Below are 23,130 nucleotides of genomic sequence, written 5' to 3'. Positions count from 1 at the left end.
AACATCAGCAGAAGATGAACCAAGAGCCTCCCTTTGGGCATAGCACATACAAATGAATGAAATGGAAATGCTGACTGCATTTCTTTCCTAAGTCAATGTCAGAGGTTCAACCAATTTTAAGTACTAAATAAGCATGAAAACGGGAGCGTTTCAGACCAATTTTTTTCAACGAGGAAAAAAATCAAATCTTATCAGTCTATTTTGAGGCAAAGTGTAATTCTCGCCACTAGGGGGAGTGGATGGTGTCTATTTACACCAGGCAGTGGCTGCTGACTGCTAGCGTGCGCTATTGTGCATGGGCCCTGATCTCCCAGTGCACTGTCAAGAATACAGCAGGAGATTGTCAATCCCCAAACCCCGTCCAATTGCATTCCCACAACCGATAACCACCCCAGTGATCTGTGATGCAAAATGTGCAGCCCCACACATTGTCTTCCCTGCAGGCCCAGGCCCACCCCCCTCCTTTTCAGGCCCATCTCCTTGGCACTGCTTGGAGCCATTATTTCTCCTCATTCCAGTTTGAATCTTCGGAATTCTCTACCCCAGAAGTTTGTGGTTGTTCCGTTGTTGAATATATTTAAATCTGAGATAGACAGATTGTTGGTGTTGCAGAGAATTAAGGGACATGGGGAGTGGGAAAATGGCATTGAAACCTAAGATCAGCCACGGTTGAATATTGGAAGAGTTTCAATGGGTTATATGGTCCACTTATGCGCCTAATTTTTGTATTTCTGATCCAGCTCGGCCTCCTCCTGACATCACCAGATACCCAAATTTCAGCCAATTCAATTCACGCCCAGTCATATCAAGAATTGGGTGAATGCATTGGAATACAACAGAAGTTATGAACCCTAACAACATCCTGGTTGTAACACTAAAGACGCGTGCTCCCAAACTAGCTATATTTTCAGCCAAGCTGATCCAGTACAGCCACAACACTGGAATCTACCCAACAAAATGGAATGTCCTATCGACAAGAAGCAGGACAGATTCAGTCGTGCCAGTTATTACCTCTGTCACTTCAACTCTCAATCATTAAAGTGCTGAAAGGTGTCATCAATTATGTTAGCAAGTGGCACTTAGTGAACAAAAGCTTGCTCGAGTGGTTGAGAGGAATGTAACTGTCCTTGATTTCAAAACAATATGACTGAAGCTGGCCATCAAGCTTCTCACTGACTTCAATTTTACTTGGGCTCTGTGAAAACTCCCCACCCGCTGGTTTCATATCTAATTCAGAGGCAGATTCTTGTGGTTATTGGTGACCCATCATCTCAGTTTCAGGACAGCACTGTAGCAATGTCTGAGAGGCTCCTACACCCAACCATTTGGAAATAGGGTTGCTGCTGTGTCCAGTTCCATTCACATCTCCTCAGGTAATAAATCAGTCTGTATCTGAGCACAGCGCATCATTAACAAATGGCTGACCGTCAGCCTTGGACTGCTAAGTAAAAATCGGACACCACAATGTTTCTGTCCAACAAAAGCATGTATAATCACCTCCCCTGGACATTCAGCTATGTTACAAAATGACAGGTGGCAGACCCCAGAATCCGCAGGAGAGACTGTCCCATTGGCACTCGGGTGGGAAAATCAGCCTTTGCCCCCCCACCAGCCACAATGGCAAGTTTTTATATCATATTCGGTGCTACTTGCACAGATTGAGAGCAGGCGGTTTCTGATTTGCCCAACCAGCATAAGCTCATTGGTACTTCTCTCCAGGCACCATATGTAAAGAGCAGCTCTGTACAGCAATCTCAGCATGCAGCACAGGACTGACTGCTCCACTGAAGACACAGCCCTGAGGTTTAATGAAACCAGCCTGGGCCACAACAATGTCCTTTATCTTCATGCTGACTGTGGCAGGTTCACCATCATCACCACTTTGGCTTGGTAGGATGTGGCAGAGAGTCAGCGCCACTGCTTCACAGAAGAGGTCAACCATCCAGTACAGAAGAATCAATGATCTCAGCCGCTCTGCCAGGGTAAGGCAACCAAATCATCACTTGCCGCAGCCCACCATTCATAGATGAACAGCTCTCCACTCAGCCCGCTGAACCCTCACCATATTACAGTCACCGCTCTGTGATTCAGTGCTGTGCCTTCCTTTCAGGCTGGAAATGGTGGTGTTGAGCTCTCATTTCCAGTGCAGCTTGAACTCTCCCTGTGACTGCAAAAAAAATCCCTTCCAGCAGCCTGGAGGGGATCATTTTCCAGGTTTCCCGCATCCAACAATCACGCTTCCCACTCCAATCCTTGACCCCTTTGTACATATGATGGAAATCCTGAATTTGGGGAGGTGGATATACCCAAATCCCGTGTGTGCCTCTCCTCTGTCCGTCACGAGGCCTCCTGTCCAGTTAGTTCACTCTTCAGCAGAACTCTTCCTTGCCCTTACACCCAGTACAGGCTGCAGATGCCCCCTGTGACTGACAGTGTGCAATTTGCGGCACAGTAGGGTGAGAAATTCACAGGGACTGAGGCACATGGTGTTACAAACACTACCTATACATTACATTCTGGGCACTGCTGACCCTGGATCAACATGCTCTCTCATTGCTGGGGCTGACTGCAACAAGGAGATTGTGAGGTCAGCCTTGTGAAACCAAGCCTCCCATCTGGTCCAAATATTCTGCACATGAGGACAGCCTCAACTGGGATCCTGAGTTCATGTCACACTATCTATAACCCCCCATGACATGCCTGGGCTTGCAAAATTTCACTAACTGTTCTGGCTGGAGACATTACACATCTCTTCCATCTGTGCTTAGCCCTCTTTTTATTTACATTGTCTGTGCCTTTTAAGACTTGATTACCTGTAAAGACTTGCATTCCAACCATTATCTTAGAAATTGAGTTTGTGTACATAGACACCTTGTTTGTGAACAGAACTCCCATTCATTGTTGAAGGGGCAGTGCTCCAAAAGCTTGTGTACCAAATAAACTTGATGGACTTTAACCTGGTGTTGTGAGATTTCTTACTGTTATTAGTGGGAAATCTATGGCTGGAGGTGCACACAGAGCCAGACAGGAATTGAGGAGAGGGCTTACCAGATACTGAGACAACAGCCTGAATGTTAACAGATTGTGGAGGTATGTAGGAACGCAGAGTTTTAGACAGAAAATCTGGCTTTTCCCACACACGGTGGAGATTTAGACCTAATTCGCTGGGAAACAACTTCACAATGCATAAGTAGTGTGGGTTTCATCAATAGCAGTAAGAAATTGCTAATGAATCTGACTCCTGTTTGCTTGCAGCAATGACGTATCAGATTGTAAGGTTGGACTGAAGGCTTGGGAGTCAAAATGTATTTTTGAAGGTGAAATGATGCTGATAAGAAGTACCTACAATTAACGAATAACTTTTTTGTTTCTGTCTTCACAGAAGAGGACGTGAATAATTTGGCGGGTGTTAGCAATGGAAAGGTGGTAGGACTGGAGGGTCTTAATTACATTACTGTTACTAGACAGGTGGTGCTCGACAGACTGGAGGGACTGATTGTGGACAAGTCCCCAGGACCGGATGGAATGCATCCGAGGGTTCTGAAAGAAATGGCGGAGGTGATAGTGGATGCCTTGGTGGTTATTTTCCAGACGTCGCTGGATTCCGGGGAAGTGCCGGAAGATTGGAAAACGGCTAATGTTACGCCGTTGTTTAAGAAGGGTGCCAGGCAAAAGGCGGGGAATTATAGGCCGGTTAGTTTAACGTCTGTTGTAGGTAAAATGTTAGAATCCGTCATTAAGGAGGAAATTGCGAGGCATCTTGAAGGGAATTGCTTGATAGAGCAGACGCAACACGGTTTCATTAAAGGGAAGTCGTGTCTGACAAATTTACTGGAGTTCTATGAGGATGTGTCTAGGGCAGTGGATAGAGGAGAGCCGGTGGATGTGGTCTTTCTGGATTTTCAGAAGGCGTTTGACAAGGTACCTCACAAGAGGTTATTGCAGAAGGTCAGGGGACATGGAGTTGGGGGTAGGGTGTCAGCATGGATAGAGGATTGGTTGTCAAATAGGAGGCAGAGAGTGGGGGTCAAGGGGTGCTATTCGGATTGGCGGTTGGTGACTAGTGGGGTGCCCCAGGGGTCGGTGCTGGGGCCTCAGCTATTTACCATTTATATAGATGATCTGGAGGAGGGAACTGAGTGTATGGTGTCGAAATTTGCTGATGACACCAAGATTGGGGGAAAGGCAAATTGTGCGGAGGGTGTGGAGAGTCTGCAGAAGGATCTAGATAGGCTGGGCGAATGAGCCAGGAAATGGCAAATGGAATTTAATGTTGGCAAGTGTGAGGTGGTCCACTTTGGTAGGAAGAATGGTAGGAAGGACTATTACTTACGTGGCGAAAAACTGCAGCAGGCGACGGTGCAGAGGGACCTGGGGGTCCTTGTGCATGAGTCGCAAAAACCCAGCTTGCAGGTGCAGCAGGTGGTCAGGAAGGCGAATGGGATGCTGGCCTTCATAGCGAGGGGGATTGAATATAAAAGTAGGGAGGTCTTGCTGCGGCTGTGTAGGGCATTGGTGAGGCCGCAGCTGGAGTACTGTGTGCAGTTTTGGGCGCCGCACCTGCGCAAGGATATTTTGGCCTTGGAGGGAGTGCAGAGGAGGTTTACTAGGCTGATGCCGGAGTTGAGGGGGTTGAGCTATGAGGAGAGGCTGAATAAACTAGGCTTGTACTCGTTAGAGTTTAGAAGAATGAGGGGAGATCTCATTGAGACATATAAGATGATGAATGGGATGGATAGGACAGAGATGGAGAGACTCTTCCTGCTCAAAAAAGACAGTAGGACTAGGGGGCACAGCATCAAGATAAAGGGGAGGCGGTTTAGAACGGAGTTGAGGAGGAACTTCTTCACTCAAAGGGTGGTGAATCTCTGGAATTCTCTGCCCGTTGAAGTGGTGGAGGCTGCCTCGCTAAATATTTTTAAGAAGCGGGTTGATGGGTTTTTGATAAGAGAGGGGATTAAGGGTTATGGGGAGAGGGCGGGAAAGTGGAACTGAGCCACGACAGATCAGCCATATTGAATGGCGGGGCAGGCTCGAAGGGCTAGATGGCCTACTCCTGCTCCTATTTCTTATGTTCTTATGAAAGAACTCCTAGCCTGAGGCCCCGGAAAGTTGTGTTTAGATTTCAAAGGAAAGACTTTAGTGCAATCATCCATCTTAGTGTTCTTTTGTTTATCAACACACATATTGGCTGAAAATCGGACAAAATTTTGTCACTATTCTGTAAATCTGTGAAAGGTTACAACCCAGGTAGAAAGTTCCAGTGGACCTTGTCCCTTAATTCTGCCTTGTTTTGGTACTTTTTGAAAACAACTCAGAACAAGTTTGTTGCACAATAATTTGATATGTGGTGAAGAAGTTGTAAATCTACAATATTGGAATGTTGCAAAAACAATTGTTTCAGTTCTATGCAAGACCAAAGCGTTGTAGTTTATCAAGAAACCTCATTTTCATCTCGAGAGGAAGGTGCAGACTGCAAAAGTGAATGAATTAACATCTGCCTAATAAAAGCATGGCCATTTTTTTTCTCCTTTGTAAGCTCTCCACCCCTGCTGAACGTTGAACTGTTTCTGTTTGGAGTTTTTCCATCCGTCGCATTGCAGGGTCCCCCAAGAAGCTGTAAAAAAGAAACTGAGGCTGAGCCATTGATCATTTGAGCCACTCCTGCCAGGCGGAACCTGCTTTGTGAGACTTTTTATGAAAGCAGGAAAAAACAAAACATGATTACTTAAATGACTGGTTAGATTAAGATGGTCCGCAAGTCTTTGGAAGGCTCGAGAGCAAATTGTGAATTTAACACGAGTTTTAATAGTTTCACCCACAATTCAATTAATGAATTTGAATATTTGTTATCAAAGCATAAAACTCAAGATTATTTTGGGATTAAATATTTGCCTCCCAGAGATGGTGGTAAAGAGTAAAACTTGTATAAATTGATACTTTATGGAAATTTTGGCCAAATTTGGTTAAATTTGAAGCACCTACAAAAATAAAAAAACTTTTTTTTATTAATTTGTGGATCATGGACATCACTGGCTGGCCAGCATTTATTGCCCATCCTTAGTCACCATTGAATTGAGTGGCTAGGCCATTGAGAGTCATAGAGGATTACAGCATGGAAACAGGCCCTTTGGCCCAACTTGTCTGTGACACCCTTTTTTTAAACCACGAAGCAAGACCCAATTGCCGCCATTTGGCCCATATCCCCCTAAAACCCATCTTAATCACGTAACTGTCTAAATGCTTTTTAAAAGACAAAATTGTACCTGTCTCTACCACTACTGCTGGCAACTTGATCAAGGCACTCACCACCCTGTGTGGAAAAAATTTCCCCTCTGAACCTTTTGTATCTCTCCCGTTAAACTTATGCCCTCTAGTTTTAGATTCCCCTACCAAAAGATGTTGACTGTCTAGCTGATCTATTCCCCTCATTATTTTATAGACCTCTATAAGATCACCACTCAGCCTCCTACGCTCCTGGAAAAAGTCCTAATCTATCCAGCTCGTCTTATAAATTAAATCATCAAGTCCCAGTCGTATCCTACTAAATCTTTTCTGCACTCTTTCTAGTTTAATAGTATCCTTCCTATAATAGGATGACCAGATCTGTATGCAGTATTGCAAATATGACCCTACTAATGCCTTGCCATTCATCAGCCTCCTGGCAGAGGGCAGTTGAGAGTCAACCACACTGCTGTGGCTTTGGAGTCACACATCAGCCAGACCAGATAAGGATGGCAGATTTCCTTCCTTAAAAGGACATTAGTGAAGCAAACGGGTTTTCCGACAATCAACAATGGTTTTATGGTCATCAGTTGAACCTTAATTCCAGATATTTTTTATTGAATTCCAATTCCACCAGCTGCCGTAGTGGGATTTGAACCCAGGTTCACCAGAACATTAGCTGAGTTTCTGTAGTCTAGAGATAATACCACTAAGCCATTGCCTTTCCCTAATATTTATGAAATGTGCTTGAATTTTTTTTTGTTTTTATTTCCTAAAATCAGAATTTAAGCATTTTGAAGGTTTATTACAGGAGAACACTCATGAGTACAAATATGGTTGCTTATATTCTCTTACAAATAAAAACACGCTGAAAAATTAACACTGGACCCTTTTTTTGTAATTAGAACGAAGAACAACACAGCACGGGAAACAGGCCCTTTGGCCCAATGAGCCTGCACTGCCATCTTAATGTATTTTTCCTACACCTCCCTTGACCCGTGTCTAAGCTTATGGTACCCCCATTGGAAACCAGATTCAGGGGAGAATAACTTAGGGACAATTTGTTACACCAATCAGCCTAAGAGCACATCTTTGGGGTGTGGGAGGAAACCGGAGCACCCGGAGGAAATCCACGCAACCACAGGGAGAATGCGCAAACTCCCACAGACACCAGCCCAAATCCATGTATCTGCACAGCAAACAGTGATAGTCACTGAGCTGTTGTGGTGCCCATCTGCTGGTCCAGTTTTAAGCATACACAAACGACGCAAAGTATTAGGCCACTCTCGAAACATCCAAGAGCAGCCCACGCACGACCCACCGTGTGCATGCCCCTCGTTAGGCAATAAGGTGGACCAACGCACCTGCGGAGTAAAAGAGACAATACATCAACACATGTAGCTTTAGATTTCCAGGAACGTCCCGAGGCTCTGACCCTTATTTAAAACCATCTCCTATAACCCTCCATCCCTATTTCACTAATGTGTCTATCTAAGTAAACCTTAAACAAGTCCAGCGTGCCTGCCTCCACTGCCTTACTTGGTAGTGCATTCCATACCCCCACGATCCTCTGTGTGAAAAACCTCCTTCTAACATCCAAATTATACTTCTCCCCCCTCACCCTAAGCCCATGGCCCCTCGTGATATTTGTCTCCAATCTAGGAAAAAGCCTGCCACTGTTTACTCTACCTATACCCTTCATTATTTTATACACCTCTATCAGGTCCACCCTTAATTGCAGTCTAAGGAAAAGAGCCCTAGTTTACCCAATCTTTCCTCATAACCCAGTCCTTCCATATCAGGCAGCATCCTGGTAAACCTCCTCTGCACTCTCTCCAGGGTCTCCATGTCTTTCCGGTAGTAAGGTGACTAGAACTGGATGCTGTACTCCAAATGCGGTCTAACCAACGTTCTGTACAACTGTAGCATTAGACACCAGCTCTTATACTCTGTACCCCTTCCTATAAAGGCTAGCATACAGTAAGCTTTCTTCACAACCTTCTCCACCTGAGTTCATAAGAACATAAGAACATAAGAAATAGGAGCAGGAGTAGGCCATCTAGCCCTTCGAGCCTGCCCCGCCATTCAATAAGATCATGGCTGATCTGTCATGGCTCAGTTCCACTTTCCCGCCCTCTCCCCATAACCCTCAATCCCTTCTCTTATCAAAAACCCATCAACCCGCTTCTTAAAAATATTTAGCGAGGCAGCCTCCACCACTTCAACGGGCAGAGAATTCCAGAGATTCACCACCCTTTGAGTGAAGAAGTTCCTCCTCAACTGCCACCTTCAGAGACTTAATCTGATCTTAAACGATAACTAAGGTGTTTCCTGTTGAATGTCTGCAATTCTCATTTCTTCAAATGCTTTTGTAGAATTTATCCTACACATGGTGGTTGTTTCCTGGTATTTATTGAAGTGTAAATGGAAAGAGGGGTTTGGGGTGTAGTTCCTTCAGCACCCACTATTCCCAGCCTAAAAGACACTGTAAGGAGTCTGTTATTGTATGTTTGCCTGATCCTAGAGTCCTACTCTACTAAATAGTTCAGAATTTATTTCAAGAAAATAATGATAGAAGTGGAAGAGACTGAGTTCTAGATATGAAACATTGATGTAAATAGTGAGTTACATTCAGGCTGCTCACCCTTGCTCAGGCAATGTACAGCTTGAACGATGCAGTCGTTTCACATGGTGCTTGTCATACTGGAGATTTGATGATGTTCTGTGAGGCTTGTTCCAGATTTGAACACCAATCTCCTTCTCTGGGCAATGTTAAATCCCACGCCCATCCATACATAGTCTAAGTTTAGTTACAATGTCACAGCACAACTAAAATTCTTGGGGACCAGCCCCACACCTGAGGGTTTTCCAGTTCAGGTATGACGTCAAAAATCCACAGCACTCAGATGTGAGGGCAGTTGGTGTACTCAGTGCGGGATCGGACACTCATGAACCTTCTTTCGCTGTTACTTGTATGCAGCTGAATTTCCTGAGCCGGGGTTGGAGTCTGCCCCACAGCCGTGGCGCACATGCATGCTTCTCACAGCACACTAATGCTGGTTGAAAATCAATGATATTGGGGGTAACATATTGGATGGATAGAAGATTGGCTGGCTAACAGGAAGCAGAGAGTAGGCATAAATGGGTCTTTTTCAGGTTGGCAGGACGTAATTCATGATGTATCACAGGGATAAGTGTTGGGGGTATGCCCTGCTCAAACCAAATTCCCCAAAAGGTGTATAGCAACTTTTTGATAGAACACAACAAATAATTGTGAAGTGCTTCTGTTGGCTTATCTTTTATCTTCTTACCATCGAGACAACATCAACACCTATGGCTCCCTTCAAAATAAAAGACTAGCAAATTTATTAGTGCTCAAAAGGACAAGAAGCAGAACTACAAGCATGCGGCCCTTTATTTCATTGCTTCTTCACAAGGCTAGAGTTTGCAGTTCACCACAATGCCGTATTTTACAATATAATATGTTTTACAAATAACAAAATCTGTACAAAAAAGTTCTGGATGTGCAAACATGCCCCATCTTATAGATCACATATACCCATCTGTTTCTTAAAATATATCTTATAATAAAAAGGCATGCAAATAAACAAACTTTGGTACTAGTGTGAAAACTATAAGCATCCCTGCAGATTTATAAGCAGATATATGTGTATATATATATATATCTATATGCATAGCTTAATATACACACACACACAAAAAACATACCAGTTTTACAAGTTTCTCAATGTGGGTTAACAGTCCTCAATAAGCATTGGCAACTAACAAACTAGCACTCACTTTCGTGAAAATAGACAGAATTAGTTTTTTTTAAAAAAAATTGCACAACTAGATTTTTAAACTCTATTAAATGGAAGTACAAAAACACAGCTTTGGAGCAATTGGAAAGAAAAGTCAGCTATACATTTAAAAAAAACTGAAGCAAAATAGGAAGCCATTTTTCATTCATCACTCCAAAAAAACCAATATTTGTGTCTTTATTAATGAGAGAGAATGGCAGTACAACAGATAGTATATCTACAATATTACATCACACTTGCACTCATCCAAATCATATATTTAGTCTGCATTGTCATGTCCCTCTTCATTGTTGTGTGAAAGATTAATAATTTATAAGCACTCCCCAGTAGCGAAAATTGCTGGACTATTGATTATTTCTTGCCCTAATGAAATGTGTAGCTAAGTACGGTTATTTAAAAAAATGAAACAGATTATACAGTAAGCTGCCCTTGACCTAGTATTATTAGCTGCAGGGAAAATGCACTTTCTAGGGGTTAAGAAACACCCATTAAATAAAGTGTTTATTCCATATCCATTACATAATGATAAATCTAGCAACACCCATGTTGAATAGGTACAATTCAGTGCAGTGTGTTTGTGTGTGACCTTTTTTAGCTTTGACATATACTGAATTTAATCTTACAGCTTACAATTCTCCAGGTCTGCCCCTGCTCATATGGTTAATGTTTTGGTATGGAATAATTTATGTTAGTCTCAAATCGTCATCCCAGTGTTCATTATCGAAACTTTACAATAGTTAAAGCAATATCAACTGTGCAAAGTGAAAAAATACTCTGTATACAAAACAATGTGCTTGAAAAAAAGTTGCCAGCAGTGAGTGTCTTTGTTATTATGCTTGGTGTCTTAATGCGCAACCTTTTATCATACCACCTGATTTTAAATCTGGTTAGGCAGAACAATTATTTACAAGAGAAACACTGCACGTGTCCTTCACAATTCCTTGTGTGCTTTCTTGGAAAAAGAATCTGTGTTTGCCGTTTTACAAAGACCTATTAATTCTGACTCTGATGAATGCACACTATGTGAGGAACTTTACAAAATCATAATGAAATTAGTAGCATTCTACTGCAGTTTTTTTTAAAACAAAAAAAAAGACGGACGGGTTCCAACGTGCTGCCTCTATGCCGTTTCTTTGACAGTGGTCATGGTGAATTTGCCCTGGTTCGCGTTCTGTTGCTTGTAGCTTGAGAAGCTAGCAGTATGGATTGTCCGGATGCTCTTCGCACCTTGAATCAGTGAGGTGGGAGAAACTGGGGAGGGGCAAGAGGTCGAGGAAGAGGGAGAGGGTCTACCATTTGGAGTGTGTAGTGGAAACGAAAGAGGTGGACCTCTGCCTGTTAAGGCAGAGCTCTGAGCATGAAGCTTAAGGGAGCCATTAGAAGTAGAAGGGATATGAGACATAGGGGGAAGTTGAACATTACGGCCTGCAGTCGCAGTGAGAGCATTAGTAGTAGATGAGGGATATTTACTGGAAGTACTGGGATGGTTAGTGTTATCATTGCTAGGACCAGGCACAGAGCTGCTTTTCCCAGAGCTGGAAGAAAGAGCCGGGATCTTAGAAGCAGGTAAAGTAGGGGAAGTAACCTTACTCTCCCCACCAGCTTTCTTAGCACTTCCATTAGCCTGCAAACAAAGATGGCAGGAGATAAAGTTTGTCAGAAAGCCAGTAACATTTTAGCCATGGGGTTTGCCACAATAGCCCCAGGCTGACAAAAGAATTAACAGTGCAGAATCTTACTATCCTGGCGAGCCTTGCAGGAGTTTTAACGGACCTGGTAAATCCCACAACATATAAATGTGGAAAGAAAGAAAATAAAAGAAAAAAGTATGAATATTAAGGATTATTAAAACCATGCTTTTCTACTACTAGAATGCAAGCTTGGGAAAAAAATCTAATTAACTAGTAATTCATACTCTTATTCATTCATTAGACATATATTTTCACAGTAGTTAGTTCAAATGAGTCAGTATTGGTTAAGTCTGGTTACTTCAGCCATTCCAATTACATACTAAAATACTGATGGAAAATGAATAGGAAACATTACAATAGCAAGTTACTTGTTAAAAGGTTTACTGCACAAGAGGATACAGATGTACATCACCAAGAGTTAATGACAGAGAAACAAGAAGGTACTTAAAGAGTATTACAGCAAAGACACAGAACATTTCACATAGTCCATCAGCATTTATAAGCTGATACCAGGTCCGGGTTCATAATTTAATTGGATAATTAAAATGAGATATGATAACGATACTGACGTTTAATGTCAACATTTTATGAACTAATCATTTTAAATTTGACAAGTATTATAATTCCTTTCATTATTTTCTGGACAGACTTCTAGAACAAAACTACCTGTCGGAATTGTCGCTGGGAGTCCTGGAGCTTCTGTTTTGTCACCTTTTCCGTGTTTCCCTGTGGTTGTCTTATTTTTGATCCCACGGAGACTGGCATCCTGCTGGTCGGGGACATCAGATTTGAACCCTGAAAGAAAATTAGATGTCACCTTTAACACAAAGCACAGTAGATGCTCACTCCTGTGAATGCATCTGAATCACAATGAAGCTGAGCAGATATACAGAAGATCAGAAAACAGATTGGTTATCTTGTATAGAATCTACATGGATCACCATTATCCTATTAGGAAAAACCAATTACCTTTCCATGCACAGTGAAAAGAATTACAGTCCCCATTTCAACCAGATTCAAGCTTGATTAGAAGGTGCAGAGGCAGGAAACAGGAAGTTATTTGACGAGAAGCATATAAATAACCTGAAGGTCAAAGACCCAGTTAGACCAAAGCAACATTACACTTCCAATCAACAGAAATCAAACTGCTAAACCGCATCAGTCAGATTAATAAACAATAGCTTTCACCAACACCACTGTCCACCAAACCATTAACCAGTTATGCTTCAGCTGTTAGATACCAAAAAAAGGGAGTCATGTCACCCACATGAAGCAGACAGTATAAAAAAAATGCAATAGGAGACCTGTGAATCACTTGCTTTTGTGGAGATTTTTGGAAGCAGTGGTGGTTTAGTCTTGGTGTTTTGTGGTGTCTTTGCCATGTAAAGCAATGGCTCATCAGTAGTTTTGGCTTCATCCCATGACACAGCCCCTTGAGATAATTCACAGCTTTGAGAGGGGCAGTTTGCATATTCTTCCTCCTGTTCTGCTATCTTTGGGCTCATTTCACCGATTGTCGTTTCCAGTTGTTTGATGGTTTGCTCAAGACGATCCAAGGTCTTGTAGGTACTTTTCCGAATCTGATCTGTTCTAAATGAGTTGGACACTGCGTCAGTGGAGTTATGTTGCTTTGACTGTGCGGTTTGGCCAAAGGCTTCATCCTTGCTGTTTGATTGTACAATCTCAAACCTTTTAGCTTCTTTGTGCTGCTTCACGGTCCCATCAAGTTCCTCTTCATCCTCATAGACCACTACCTGCAGGGTTTTCTTCCCAGTCTTTGTGCCCGTTTTAATAGCTTGGGTCAGAGCTGCAAGCTGTTTTTTGGGGAATTTGAACTTGAACTTCTTCTTGGCATCAGCCTTATTGGGACTGTCAGAACCATCTGATTTTGAGTCATCATTCTCTATCACATCAGATTTACTTTCTTTTGATGCCTTCATTTCAGCAGAGCCAAGGCGGAGGTCATGTCCATGGCCACTAGAGTCATCGCGCACCAAGCTCGTTGCTGAATTCACAGTGAAAGAAATTTTGTTGGAACTCATGTCATCATTATTCACTGTAGATTCTGCCATTGTTTCAGTATCACTAGCACTTTCAGCAGCTTCATTCTCTTCATCTATTTTCTCTTCTGCCATCATCCTTTCTAAATCTTCATCACATTCCTCAAAGACTGTTGACAATCTTTTGTAAGCTGACCGGATGTCCATTGGTTCATCAAAGATAATAATGACTGGTTTTTTATCTGTGAATAGCACTGGGTCTTCGTTCCCAGCCTCTTGATATCTACCCTGACCTGCTGTCATTTCCCGATTTGCGTCTACATTCACTGTCTGGATCTCTTCACCTTTCTTGTTCACCAGATCACTGACTTCTCCACTGGACAGAGCCTGGACCTCAGTGTCTGTAATCATAAATGCTATGTTATCACTGGATGGAGACTCTTCTCCCGAGGAACTTGAAGAATCAACATCCTCCAAATATCTGACAGCAGGTTTTTTGGAGGTCTTTGGTCTCAGTACTACCTGTTGGCTATAGTTTTCCTTCTGATAACTTGAGTCTGCTGGTGGCATTTCACATTCTTGATCAGATTTATTAGAAACTGAATCACGCTGGTCCAGAATTGTAGTGGATTGCTGTACCACAGGTATTGTCATACATGTTCTCATTATTGGGCTGTGAACACTCTGCCCGCCAACCTCCTCAGATGTTGAAGCATTTGCACGTAGCGAGTTCTCCACTCTACGCTCAAAGTCAAAAATTTGCAACCCATTTCCTGGTTCAACCTCAACAAAGGATTCACATGTTTTTATTGCAGGCATGTACTCTTTCTCTGGAGGGGTATCTTTCCTCATCTGAACAGGTTGATGGACAATATGCATTTTATCTAGCACAGCTTTCTCTTCATCTCCTAGATATTTTGATGTATCCTTTGCAGACACGGGAGACACAGGAGTGTCACTCTGCGACAGAAATTCAATTTGAGAATGAACATTGTGGAATACGAACACATTGGAAATTATTGGCGTTTCACACGAAACCTGTAAAAACAAAAAGAAAATATACAAGAATATTCTGCATTTCCTTTGTATCAAAATATCCATGGAATATAATAAATAATAGTAATTTAGAACAAAAAAAAACGCTCATGAATGCCACCATTTGACGTTACTTACCACAGTAGAATCCAGCAGACCCTTGTCCTCATTCTCGGTGCATGTGGTCTGTTCATCACAAATGTCTGATCTCTGCTAGGATATTTCATTGTAATAAGTTATTGTACAACACATGCTCCGCAGACCAAATGTGAACTGTAGTTAAGCAGAGCAGTTTTATCTATAATTTAAGATCCGCAATACACATTGGACAGTCTCCCACTTAAATCTCCAGCTCTCCACTTGTATCACAGCTTGGTATGGCTCCTATTCTGCCCAAGACCGCAAGAAACTACAAACGGTCGAGAACGTAGCTCAATCCAACACGCAAACCAGCCTCCCATCCACTGACTCTGTCTACACTTCCTGCTGCCTCGGCAAAGCAGCCAGCATAATTAAGGACCCCACGTACCCGGACATTCTCTCTTCTACCTTTTTCCATCAGGAAAAAGATACAAAAGTCTGAGATCACGTACCAACCAACTCAAGAACAGCTTCTTCCCTGCTGCCATCAGACTTTTGAATGGACTTACCCTGCATTAAGTTGCTCTTTCTCTACACCCTAGCTATGACTGCAACACTACATTCTGCACTTTCTCGTTTCCTTCTCTGTGAATGGTATGCTTTGTCTGTATAGTGTGCAAAAAACAATACTTTTCACTGTATGCTAATACATGTGACAATAATAAATCAAATCAAATAAATAACTGCAAGGAGCTTTACTTTGTTTTAGAGTAAAAGAGAGCACAGTTTTAGGGTAATAGTGGTTTAGAATAGAGTTAATGCTAGCTTTAGCATCCTTGGAGTAAAACCAATGATGCAAAACAGGAGCGTTATAACTGAAAACCCCCAAATTATCTCAGGATTGGTAAAAGAAAGTGGTTGCAGATTGGGTAAGTTTTTAAACGAGTCACCTCAATCTGATCTGAACCCTCTAAAAGAAACAATAGCAGCACCAATGCCCATCACTGATAATCCAAAAACAGAAGACCAATAGTAACATTCAGGTGCTCAAATCACCAAGCTAAAAGAAACTAATAAAAACTGACTTTAAAAATTCAATTTTGTACAGGAACACCTTTGTATAAATGTGCAAGCTAAATACCTAATTCAGTCTGAAACTGTTAGACATCTGTGGTATCAGTTTTTGTATCAGTTAATTCCCCCAGTTCACCAATGTTCCTGTGTAGAGTCTGTAGAATCCTCACAGTGAAAAAGGAGGCCATTTGGCCCATTGAGTCTGCACCAACAGAGTCAGCGACCCCCTCCCCCCCACCTCCCTGTACCCCACCCACACATTTACCATGGCTAATCCTCCTAAACTACACATCTTGGATGGGACAATTTAGTATGGCCATGCCACCTAACCTGCACATCTTTGGAGTGTGGGAGGAAACCCACACAGACATGCAGAGAACGTATCAACTCCACACAGACAGTCACCAAAGACTGGAATTGAACCTGGGTCCCTGGCAACAGTGCTACCGTGTCACCCATAATTATTGTAGATTAATCATTTTTTTTAGCATCTACATTGTCTATTGTTAGAAAACAAGACACAAATCAGTAAAGGTAATAGTAGTATAATAAAATACAGCCAAAACTATTACTCTTCAGGTCATGTTTGAATTTTCTGTGAGAAATCAAAATCCTTCCTTCGCACTTTCACTAGGGACAAAGTTTCTACACCTCGGACTAAGGCCTCCAAAGCAGCATTTTTATAAACTATATAGATAGTGTTAAAAATTCAAAAAGTGCCTCAATTTCTATAAAAGAAATCTATACGAAAATGTTCAAAATTGAAAACATAGTTAAAAACAGATTATAGATATAAAACTTTGCACCACAATCAAACAAGCAGCACTTCAAACTCCCATTATATGAACTGAGTAGCAAACACAAAGTTAGCGCTTCTTTCTAAAATAAAAGTAGGCTTCAAAAATTAGGCGCAATAGTCATTTTGTTGTACAACTCAAATGCATGCTATGCAGCACAGCAGCATCCAGCATGTTCAGGTAATGGGTTGCAATGAATTAGTAGCCGTGATTTTCCCTGCTTTCTCACAAACTACAAGAAAGAGTTGAAGGCATAACCTAAATGTAAGGTTAAAATTGAAGCATCTACAAACACTGTAGACAAAATCATTTTTACAGTATGTGTACTTCATTTAAATTATGTATTTGTGAATAAGGTATATTGGTTTTACACTATGCAGTTAATATTCCACTAAAACACACTTTTTGATGCAATGAAGTATTTTATTTGTAAGTACTTTGTTTCTGTCCAGTATTTTTTGACAATCTTACTGCATGGAACTTTTGATTTACATAAAATTAGCAGTACTCTGTTATTAATGTCAATGATGTGAACATGCCAGCATTGGACTTTGGTGGGCACTGTAAGAAGTCTCATAACACCAGGTTAAAGTCCAACAGGTTTATTTGGAATCACGAGCTTTCGGATCACTTCATCAGGTGAGTCTTAATGTTTGCAGCTGATCAAGAACTCAGCTGTATTGTTTGTCGTGCCTGACAACTCTTGGAGAAGTGTAATTACTGCAGAATTTAAGCTATGTAAACTGAAACGCAATACCACTCTTAAGCATATATTTTATCAATGTTCAAACCCTTTTAATAGGAGCACTGCCCCTTTTTTTTGGTAATGATAACTTCGAGCTTGGCTTAAAAGAATAAGCAAATAACAGTTAAACATGTCAGATTAACTGGAGAGCCTGTCCACTACAAGCATGGAGTGAGCCATAAATGTAAATCTCGCCATCAGCTAGGAAAATCAAAGTTGCTTGCAACATTAAATTATTCACAAGTCATACCGCTCCCTACCGGTAATAGGAAAGGTATGTTAAACACTACAGCATGTGGGCGGTCAAAGGATTTATTTTAAGCACGCTATAAAATTGCTCTAACATTCAAAACCATTAGAAAACTTGAAAATCTCAGCCATCACAGGCTGGTGCCATTGAATCGCATGTTTGCAATTAAATGTAATTCACCGAGAAAACCAAAATGAGGGATTCATGTTTGCTCGTCTTTTAATTCCACAAGGCTGAGGAGAGGACATTTTACAGGCAGCCAAGGAATAGTCAGCCCAAACAACTGAAATGCTTCAAATAAGCATAATGACTGTATAGGGTAATTTAGATTATATCATTCATATTGCATAGGCACAAGTTGCCATGTAAAATCTCAATGTGAATTATAAAGTTAATACCTGGGTGGTTAACATATTCTAGAGCAGATGCTACAAACTTCATTCTTTGAGTTAGCACAGGTTGCCGGGGACTAAGATCTCACACTATATATTTTTATGAAATATATAGAGGTATCTTCACAGCTAGTTTCTAAACTTTTAAAAATTGGGCAAAGATGGTAAAACGGCTGAGTTTATGTGTACCTGTGACTCCTGAACAAAATTGGCAATCATGGCAGTATTGTAGACACTTGCACCTCGTTATTTCTGAAGGTACACTAATGCCACCCCCCCAATCCAGTTCAAAGAGAATTCAAAGAGGCCACTTAGATTGATTAACCATGCTGGTCAGCTGGAGCTTGATTACTAGATCCTATAAACTTCCTTTCAAGTCTTAATGCTTAGAACATTTAACCATCTTGGGATGCCAGACGGGGGAAATTAACACCCTTTGTTAAAGACACAGGGAAGAGATGAGCGTCATGTGACACAGAATCCTCTAGTTTGTGTAACCAGTTATACTGGTTGGAATTCTACCGCCTCGCCCACCCCGGAATCAGAGCAGGTGAGGACCGCAGAATGGAATTCTCCATTGGCCTCGGACAGGATTTTACCAGCATCGCTCGAGCGAGGTTGTAAAATCCCGGCCACTGTCTTGCTGAACTGAAAAACTGAAGTCTGCCAATCTACAAGCAGCAGCACTGAAAACAGGCTCTACCCAGATTGAATATCTAGCCCCCATCTGCACTGTTTCTACTGGAAACTCTGTACATCACCTAGAAGCCTAATCCACCTCAGCATGCCTAGCTCTGTATGTGGAGTCAATTCCACTGGAAAAGTGAACTATACAACATCGGTTTTCAGGCTGCCAACCTCCCTGAAGGAATATCTTATTGGACTTTGATTCTGGACTTATGTGAAATAATAATAGTTCTCTCTATGGCCTTTGCCCATTAGATCTTTCTCTTCTTCATTTCTTTTATGCAGTAGAAGTGCTCAGGGGGCTCCTCCTGCATTTTGTGTGTGTGTAAATAAACTAACCCTGAGTTCACCCTATCATGAGTTCACTGTTGGGTTATTAATAGAAATTGAATCACACCAAAACTGACCGGTTGGGAAATACACCACTAATTATACAGGGGGAATCAAAATCAAAACAACTTTCTGTTTACGTATGGGTGGCGAGATGAGAAATTAGGACTGTTTAAATTAAACCCCCTCCTGTCCATAACAAAGTATTATGCCACTTGGCCAGGTGTCTAAGCATTTTGAGGTTTCCTTCAATCCTCTGGTTATGATTTAACAGAACTGTTTTATTCATTCTCAGGAATGAAATGCATTCAAGTGGGGCATTTCAGAGTAAATTTCAGAGTAAAACAACTTTTTGGATGTTTTACTGTAGTTCACCAATTTAATGGGATTGTAACAGAGCTGGAAAGACTGAAAAAATTACGATCAGAAATATGTTTCAACCAAAATGGCATTCTATCTGCTGGCAATAGAGCCTCTGTAGAATCCTCATAGTACAGAAGAAGGCCGTTCAGTTCATCGACTCTATACTGACCACCATCATTGTATACGGTCACCGCATTATAGGAAGAACGTGGAAGCATTGAAAAGGGTGCAGAGGAGATTTACCAGGATGTTGCCTGGTATGGCAGGAAAGTCTTATGAGGAAAGGCTGAGGGACTTGAGGCTGTTTTCATTAGAAAGAAGGAGGTTAAGAGGTGACTTAATGGAAGCATACAAGATGATCAGAGGATTAGATAGGGTGGACAGTGAGAGCCTTTTTCCTCAGATGGAGATGGCTAGAATGAGAGGACATAGCTTTAAATTGAGGGGTGATAGATATAGGACAGATGTCAGAGATAGGTTCTTTACTCAGAGTAGTAAGGGCGTAGAATGTCCTGTCGTCAACAGTAGTGGACTCGCCAACATTAAGGGCATTTAAATGGTCATTGGATAAACATATGGATGATATTGGAATAGTGTAGGTTAGATGGGTTTCACAGGTCAGCACAACATGGAGGGCCAAAGGGCCTGTAGTGCGCTGTAATGTTCTATCTCACCAAGGCCCTATTCCCGCAATCCTCACTTACCCTGCTAATCCCCCTGACAAGGGGAAAATTTAGTATGGCCAATCCAACTAACCTGCACATCTTTGGATTGTGGGAGGAAACCGGAGCACCCAGAGAAAACCCACGCAGACATGCGGAGAACGTGCAAACTCCACATAGACAGTGACCCAAGGCTGGAACTGAACTGGTCCTTGGCGCTGTGAGGCAACAGCGCTAACTCCCACTGTGCCACCGTGCCGTTTAAAAAGAGTCAATCCTCAGTAAATCAAATAATCAGAACGCTTTGGGTAAATCAGAACAATTATATTGATCATAATGCCATAATATTTTTTTTAAATAACTTTTCCTTGCCAAAGAAGAGCTCATTTTGAAATAAGATCTCTACAGTTTGACCTTATCATTTCACTTCTAATGGAGCTTTTGTTTCTAAATGTTACGGTACCTCACCTTCCTGATTACCAGACTATAAAGGCAACATTCTTGCTGATGAGCTACACTTGACGTACATCAAAACTATCCACATTTAAAACATTAGTTCCTAGATTACAGTCGTACGCATACTACCGCAAAGTAAGGCTCTTCTTACTTTTCAGAATGGATGGGTTTATGAAGGAACTAAATGCAAGAATGTGATCAGGAATACTAAACAGTCTAGTGGTGCAATACATTTATAAAACTGGAAAATGTTGCCAGTTCCATTTTACAATCACCCCACAATGAGTTGCCCTTTTGTCAAGAAAAATGGGAGTTTCAGATCAGTGAGAATGGGATGACAGTTGCCTTGCCGAATTGTAGCAACGACAGGCAAGTGTCACTTGTTATATATTTCTGACAATATTTAAAAATCAAAATAGCACTGATTGAAGGGAGGAGTGAGAGGGGGAGAATTACAGTGCTATCAGGAAAGAGAAGGGATGAGGAGATTAATTCCATAGCTTTTTCCAAACAGCTAGCACAGATGGGCTAAATGGCTGCCATCTTGGCAGGATTATTCTGAAGCACTATTTTGAAAATATCTTACAAGCCAGCTTTCAGTGTTTAAAAAAAACAAAACCAAGATCATTTTAGTTTAATCTGCAATCCAATTCTATGAACAGAATTTTCGGTAACACTGACAATAAGGAATTATTTAAGACACTTCTGCTGGAAAGCATTCAGGGTTCATAGAATTATAGAAATTAGACTACAGTGTAGTAGGTTTTGGTTAGTATTGAAGCAGAAAAGATTGTGACACACAGCAAACTCAAATTCTGATACCATAGATGTTACCTTCTTTTCTTTGGCTGATAATAAGGCTGTGGACCTTACATCTCTGGCTTGCATTTCAACTTTCGGCTGTTCAACAACTGTTTTTGAACTTACATCCATAACTGAACATTTCTGGAAAGCCTGAGAGATTAAAGTACAGGACGTTAGCCAAAAAAAAAATCAACCACATAGCAGCTTACTGCAGAGCCCAGAAATGTCACTAATGGAGCGAAAACATAAGATCAGAGTATATAGGGCATAAAAAAAAAGCACTGTGAAATTCCTTGCTGTTTGAGATTTAAAGTATATAAGTTGCCCTCAACAGTTAATCAATAAATTGGCATTGGGAAGTTTGTTGCTAATTCAACAGCTAACTGCTCAATTTCATCATTAACAATTTCATCATTCTGCAAAGGTAACAGGTTTGAGTTTACTGGATGCTGGCAAATTCTGCAAATTGTTGAGAGTTCTGTTTAGTTGTCCAAGTAGGCGTCAGTTTCTTGCACTCTCACCCCTGACTCTGAAGGTTGTGTGTTCAAATCCCACTCCAAAGGCTTGGGCACAAGGTCTTGGCTGACACTCGAGGGCAGCATTGACAGAGTGCTGCACTGTTGAAGGTGCTGTCCTTTAGATGAAACATAAAACTGAGCCCCGGGATGTCCCTTTCAGATGGATGTAAAAAGTCCCACAAAGAGGGGAGTTATTCTGCAACGTCCTCCTGACCAATACTTATCACAATCAGCACCTCTTAAAAGGACTCTCTGGTTATTACTGGGTGTGGATGTTAACTGTTCACAATTTGGTTGTTGTGATTTTTTTTTGTTCATGAGATGTGGGCATCACTGACTAGGCCAGATTTATTGCCCCTTACTAATTGCCCTTGAGAAAGTGTTGGTGGCTCACATTTTAGAATCACTTCAGTTCATGTGATGTAGGTACACCCACAGTGCTGTTAGGGAGGTAGTCCCAAGATTTTGACCAAGTGACTGTGAAGAAACGGTGATATAGTTCCAAGTCAGAGTGGTGTGCGACTTGAAGCAGAACTTGCAGATGATGGTATTACCATGCATCTGGTGCCCTTGCTTAACTGACATCAACTTAAACACCGTAAATGACAACGGCACAACGAGCCTCATCAACCCTGCAAAGTCCTCTGTACTAACATCTGGGAACTTGTGCTAAAATTGGGAGAGCTGTCTCACAGCCTGACATCGTCATACCTCACAGTCAATGTATAGATATCACCATCACCATTTCTGAGGTGGTGGCTTAGTGGTATACAGGCAGGAGGGAGATACCCTGGGAGTCCTAAACATCAACTCTGGACCTCACAAAGTCTCATGGCATCAGGTCAAACATGGGCAAGGAAACCCCTGATAGTTACCACCTACTGCTGCCAATGCATGGGTTTCCTTCAAGTGCTCCAGTTTCCTCCCACACTCCAAAGATGTGCGGGTTAGATTGATTGGCCTTGGTAAATTATCCCTCGAGTGTCAGGGGACTAGCAGGGTAAATATGTGGGGTTACGGGGAGAGGGCTTGGCTGGGATTGTGGTCGGTGCAGGCTCAAGGGCTGAATGGCCTCCTTCTGCACTGTAGGGATTCTATGATTTTAAAAAGACACTTGGCATCAATGCCGAATAACTGTTTAATATGAGGCGTTTCATTTTGGGAGTCACTAGAAATCATTCCACAATTGAACCAGATTC

The 23,130-nt window shown here is 41.8% G+C and overlaps 1 protein-coding gene across 15 annotated transcripts in view; it reads right to left on the bottom strand.

Annotated features, from left to right (window-relative positions):
• Positions 1-10,202: 10,202 nt before the first annotated feature.
• LOC145357750 (sickle tail protein homolog) overlaps positions 10,203-23,130 on the bottom strand; it is a 567,669-nt gene continuing 554,741 nt past the window's right edge. For 14 of the 15 annotated variants that reach the window (XM_080211229.1, XM_080211212.1, XM_080211237.1 and 11 more), the window contains 5 exons: positions 21,444-21,563; positions 14,911-14,985; positions 13,042-14,775; positions 12,404-12,532; positions 10,203-11,670 (listed from right to left, as the gene is read on the bottom strand). In XM_080211229.1, the coding sequence (XP_080067355.1) occupies positions 11,167-11,670; positions 12,404-12,532; positions 13,042-14,775; positions 14,911-14,985; positions 21,444-21,563 (2,562 nt within the window). In that variant the 3' untranslated portion in view covers positions 10,203-11,166. The remainder of the gene's footprint in view (positions 11,671-12,403; positions 12,533-13,041; positions 14,776-14,910; positions 14,986-21,443; positions 21,564-23,130) is intronic. The other variant, XM_080211333.1, reaches the window with a different exon arrangement.

The sequence above is a fragment of the Carcharhinus amblyrhynchos genome, chromosome 2 (assembly GCF_965287045.1).
Source record: "Carcharhinus amblyrhynchos chromosome 2, sCarAmb.v2.hapA, whole genome shotgun sequence".
Classification (NCBI taxonomy): domain Eukaryota; kingdom Metazoa; phylum Chordata; class Chondrichthyes; order Carcharhiniformes; family Carcharhinidae; genus Carcharhinus; species Carcharhinus amblyrhynchos.
The sequence above is the reverse complement of the archived record's forward strand: the minus strand, read 5'-3'. Positions and strand labels throughout refer to the sequence as shown.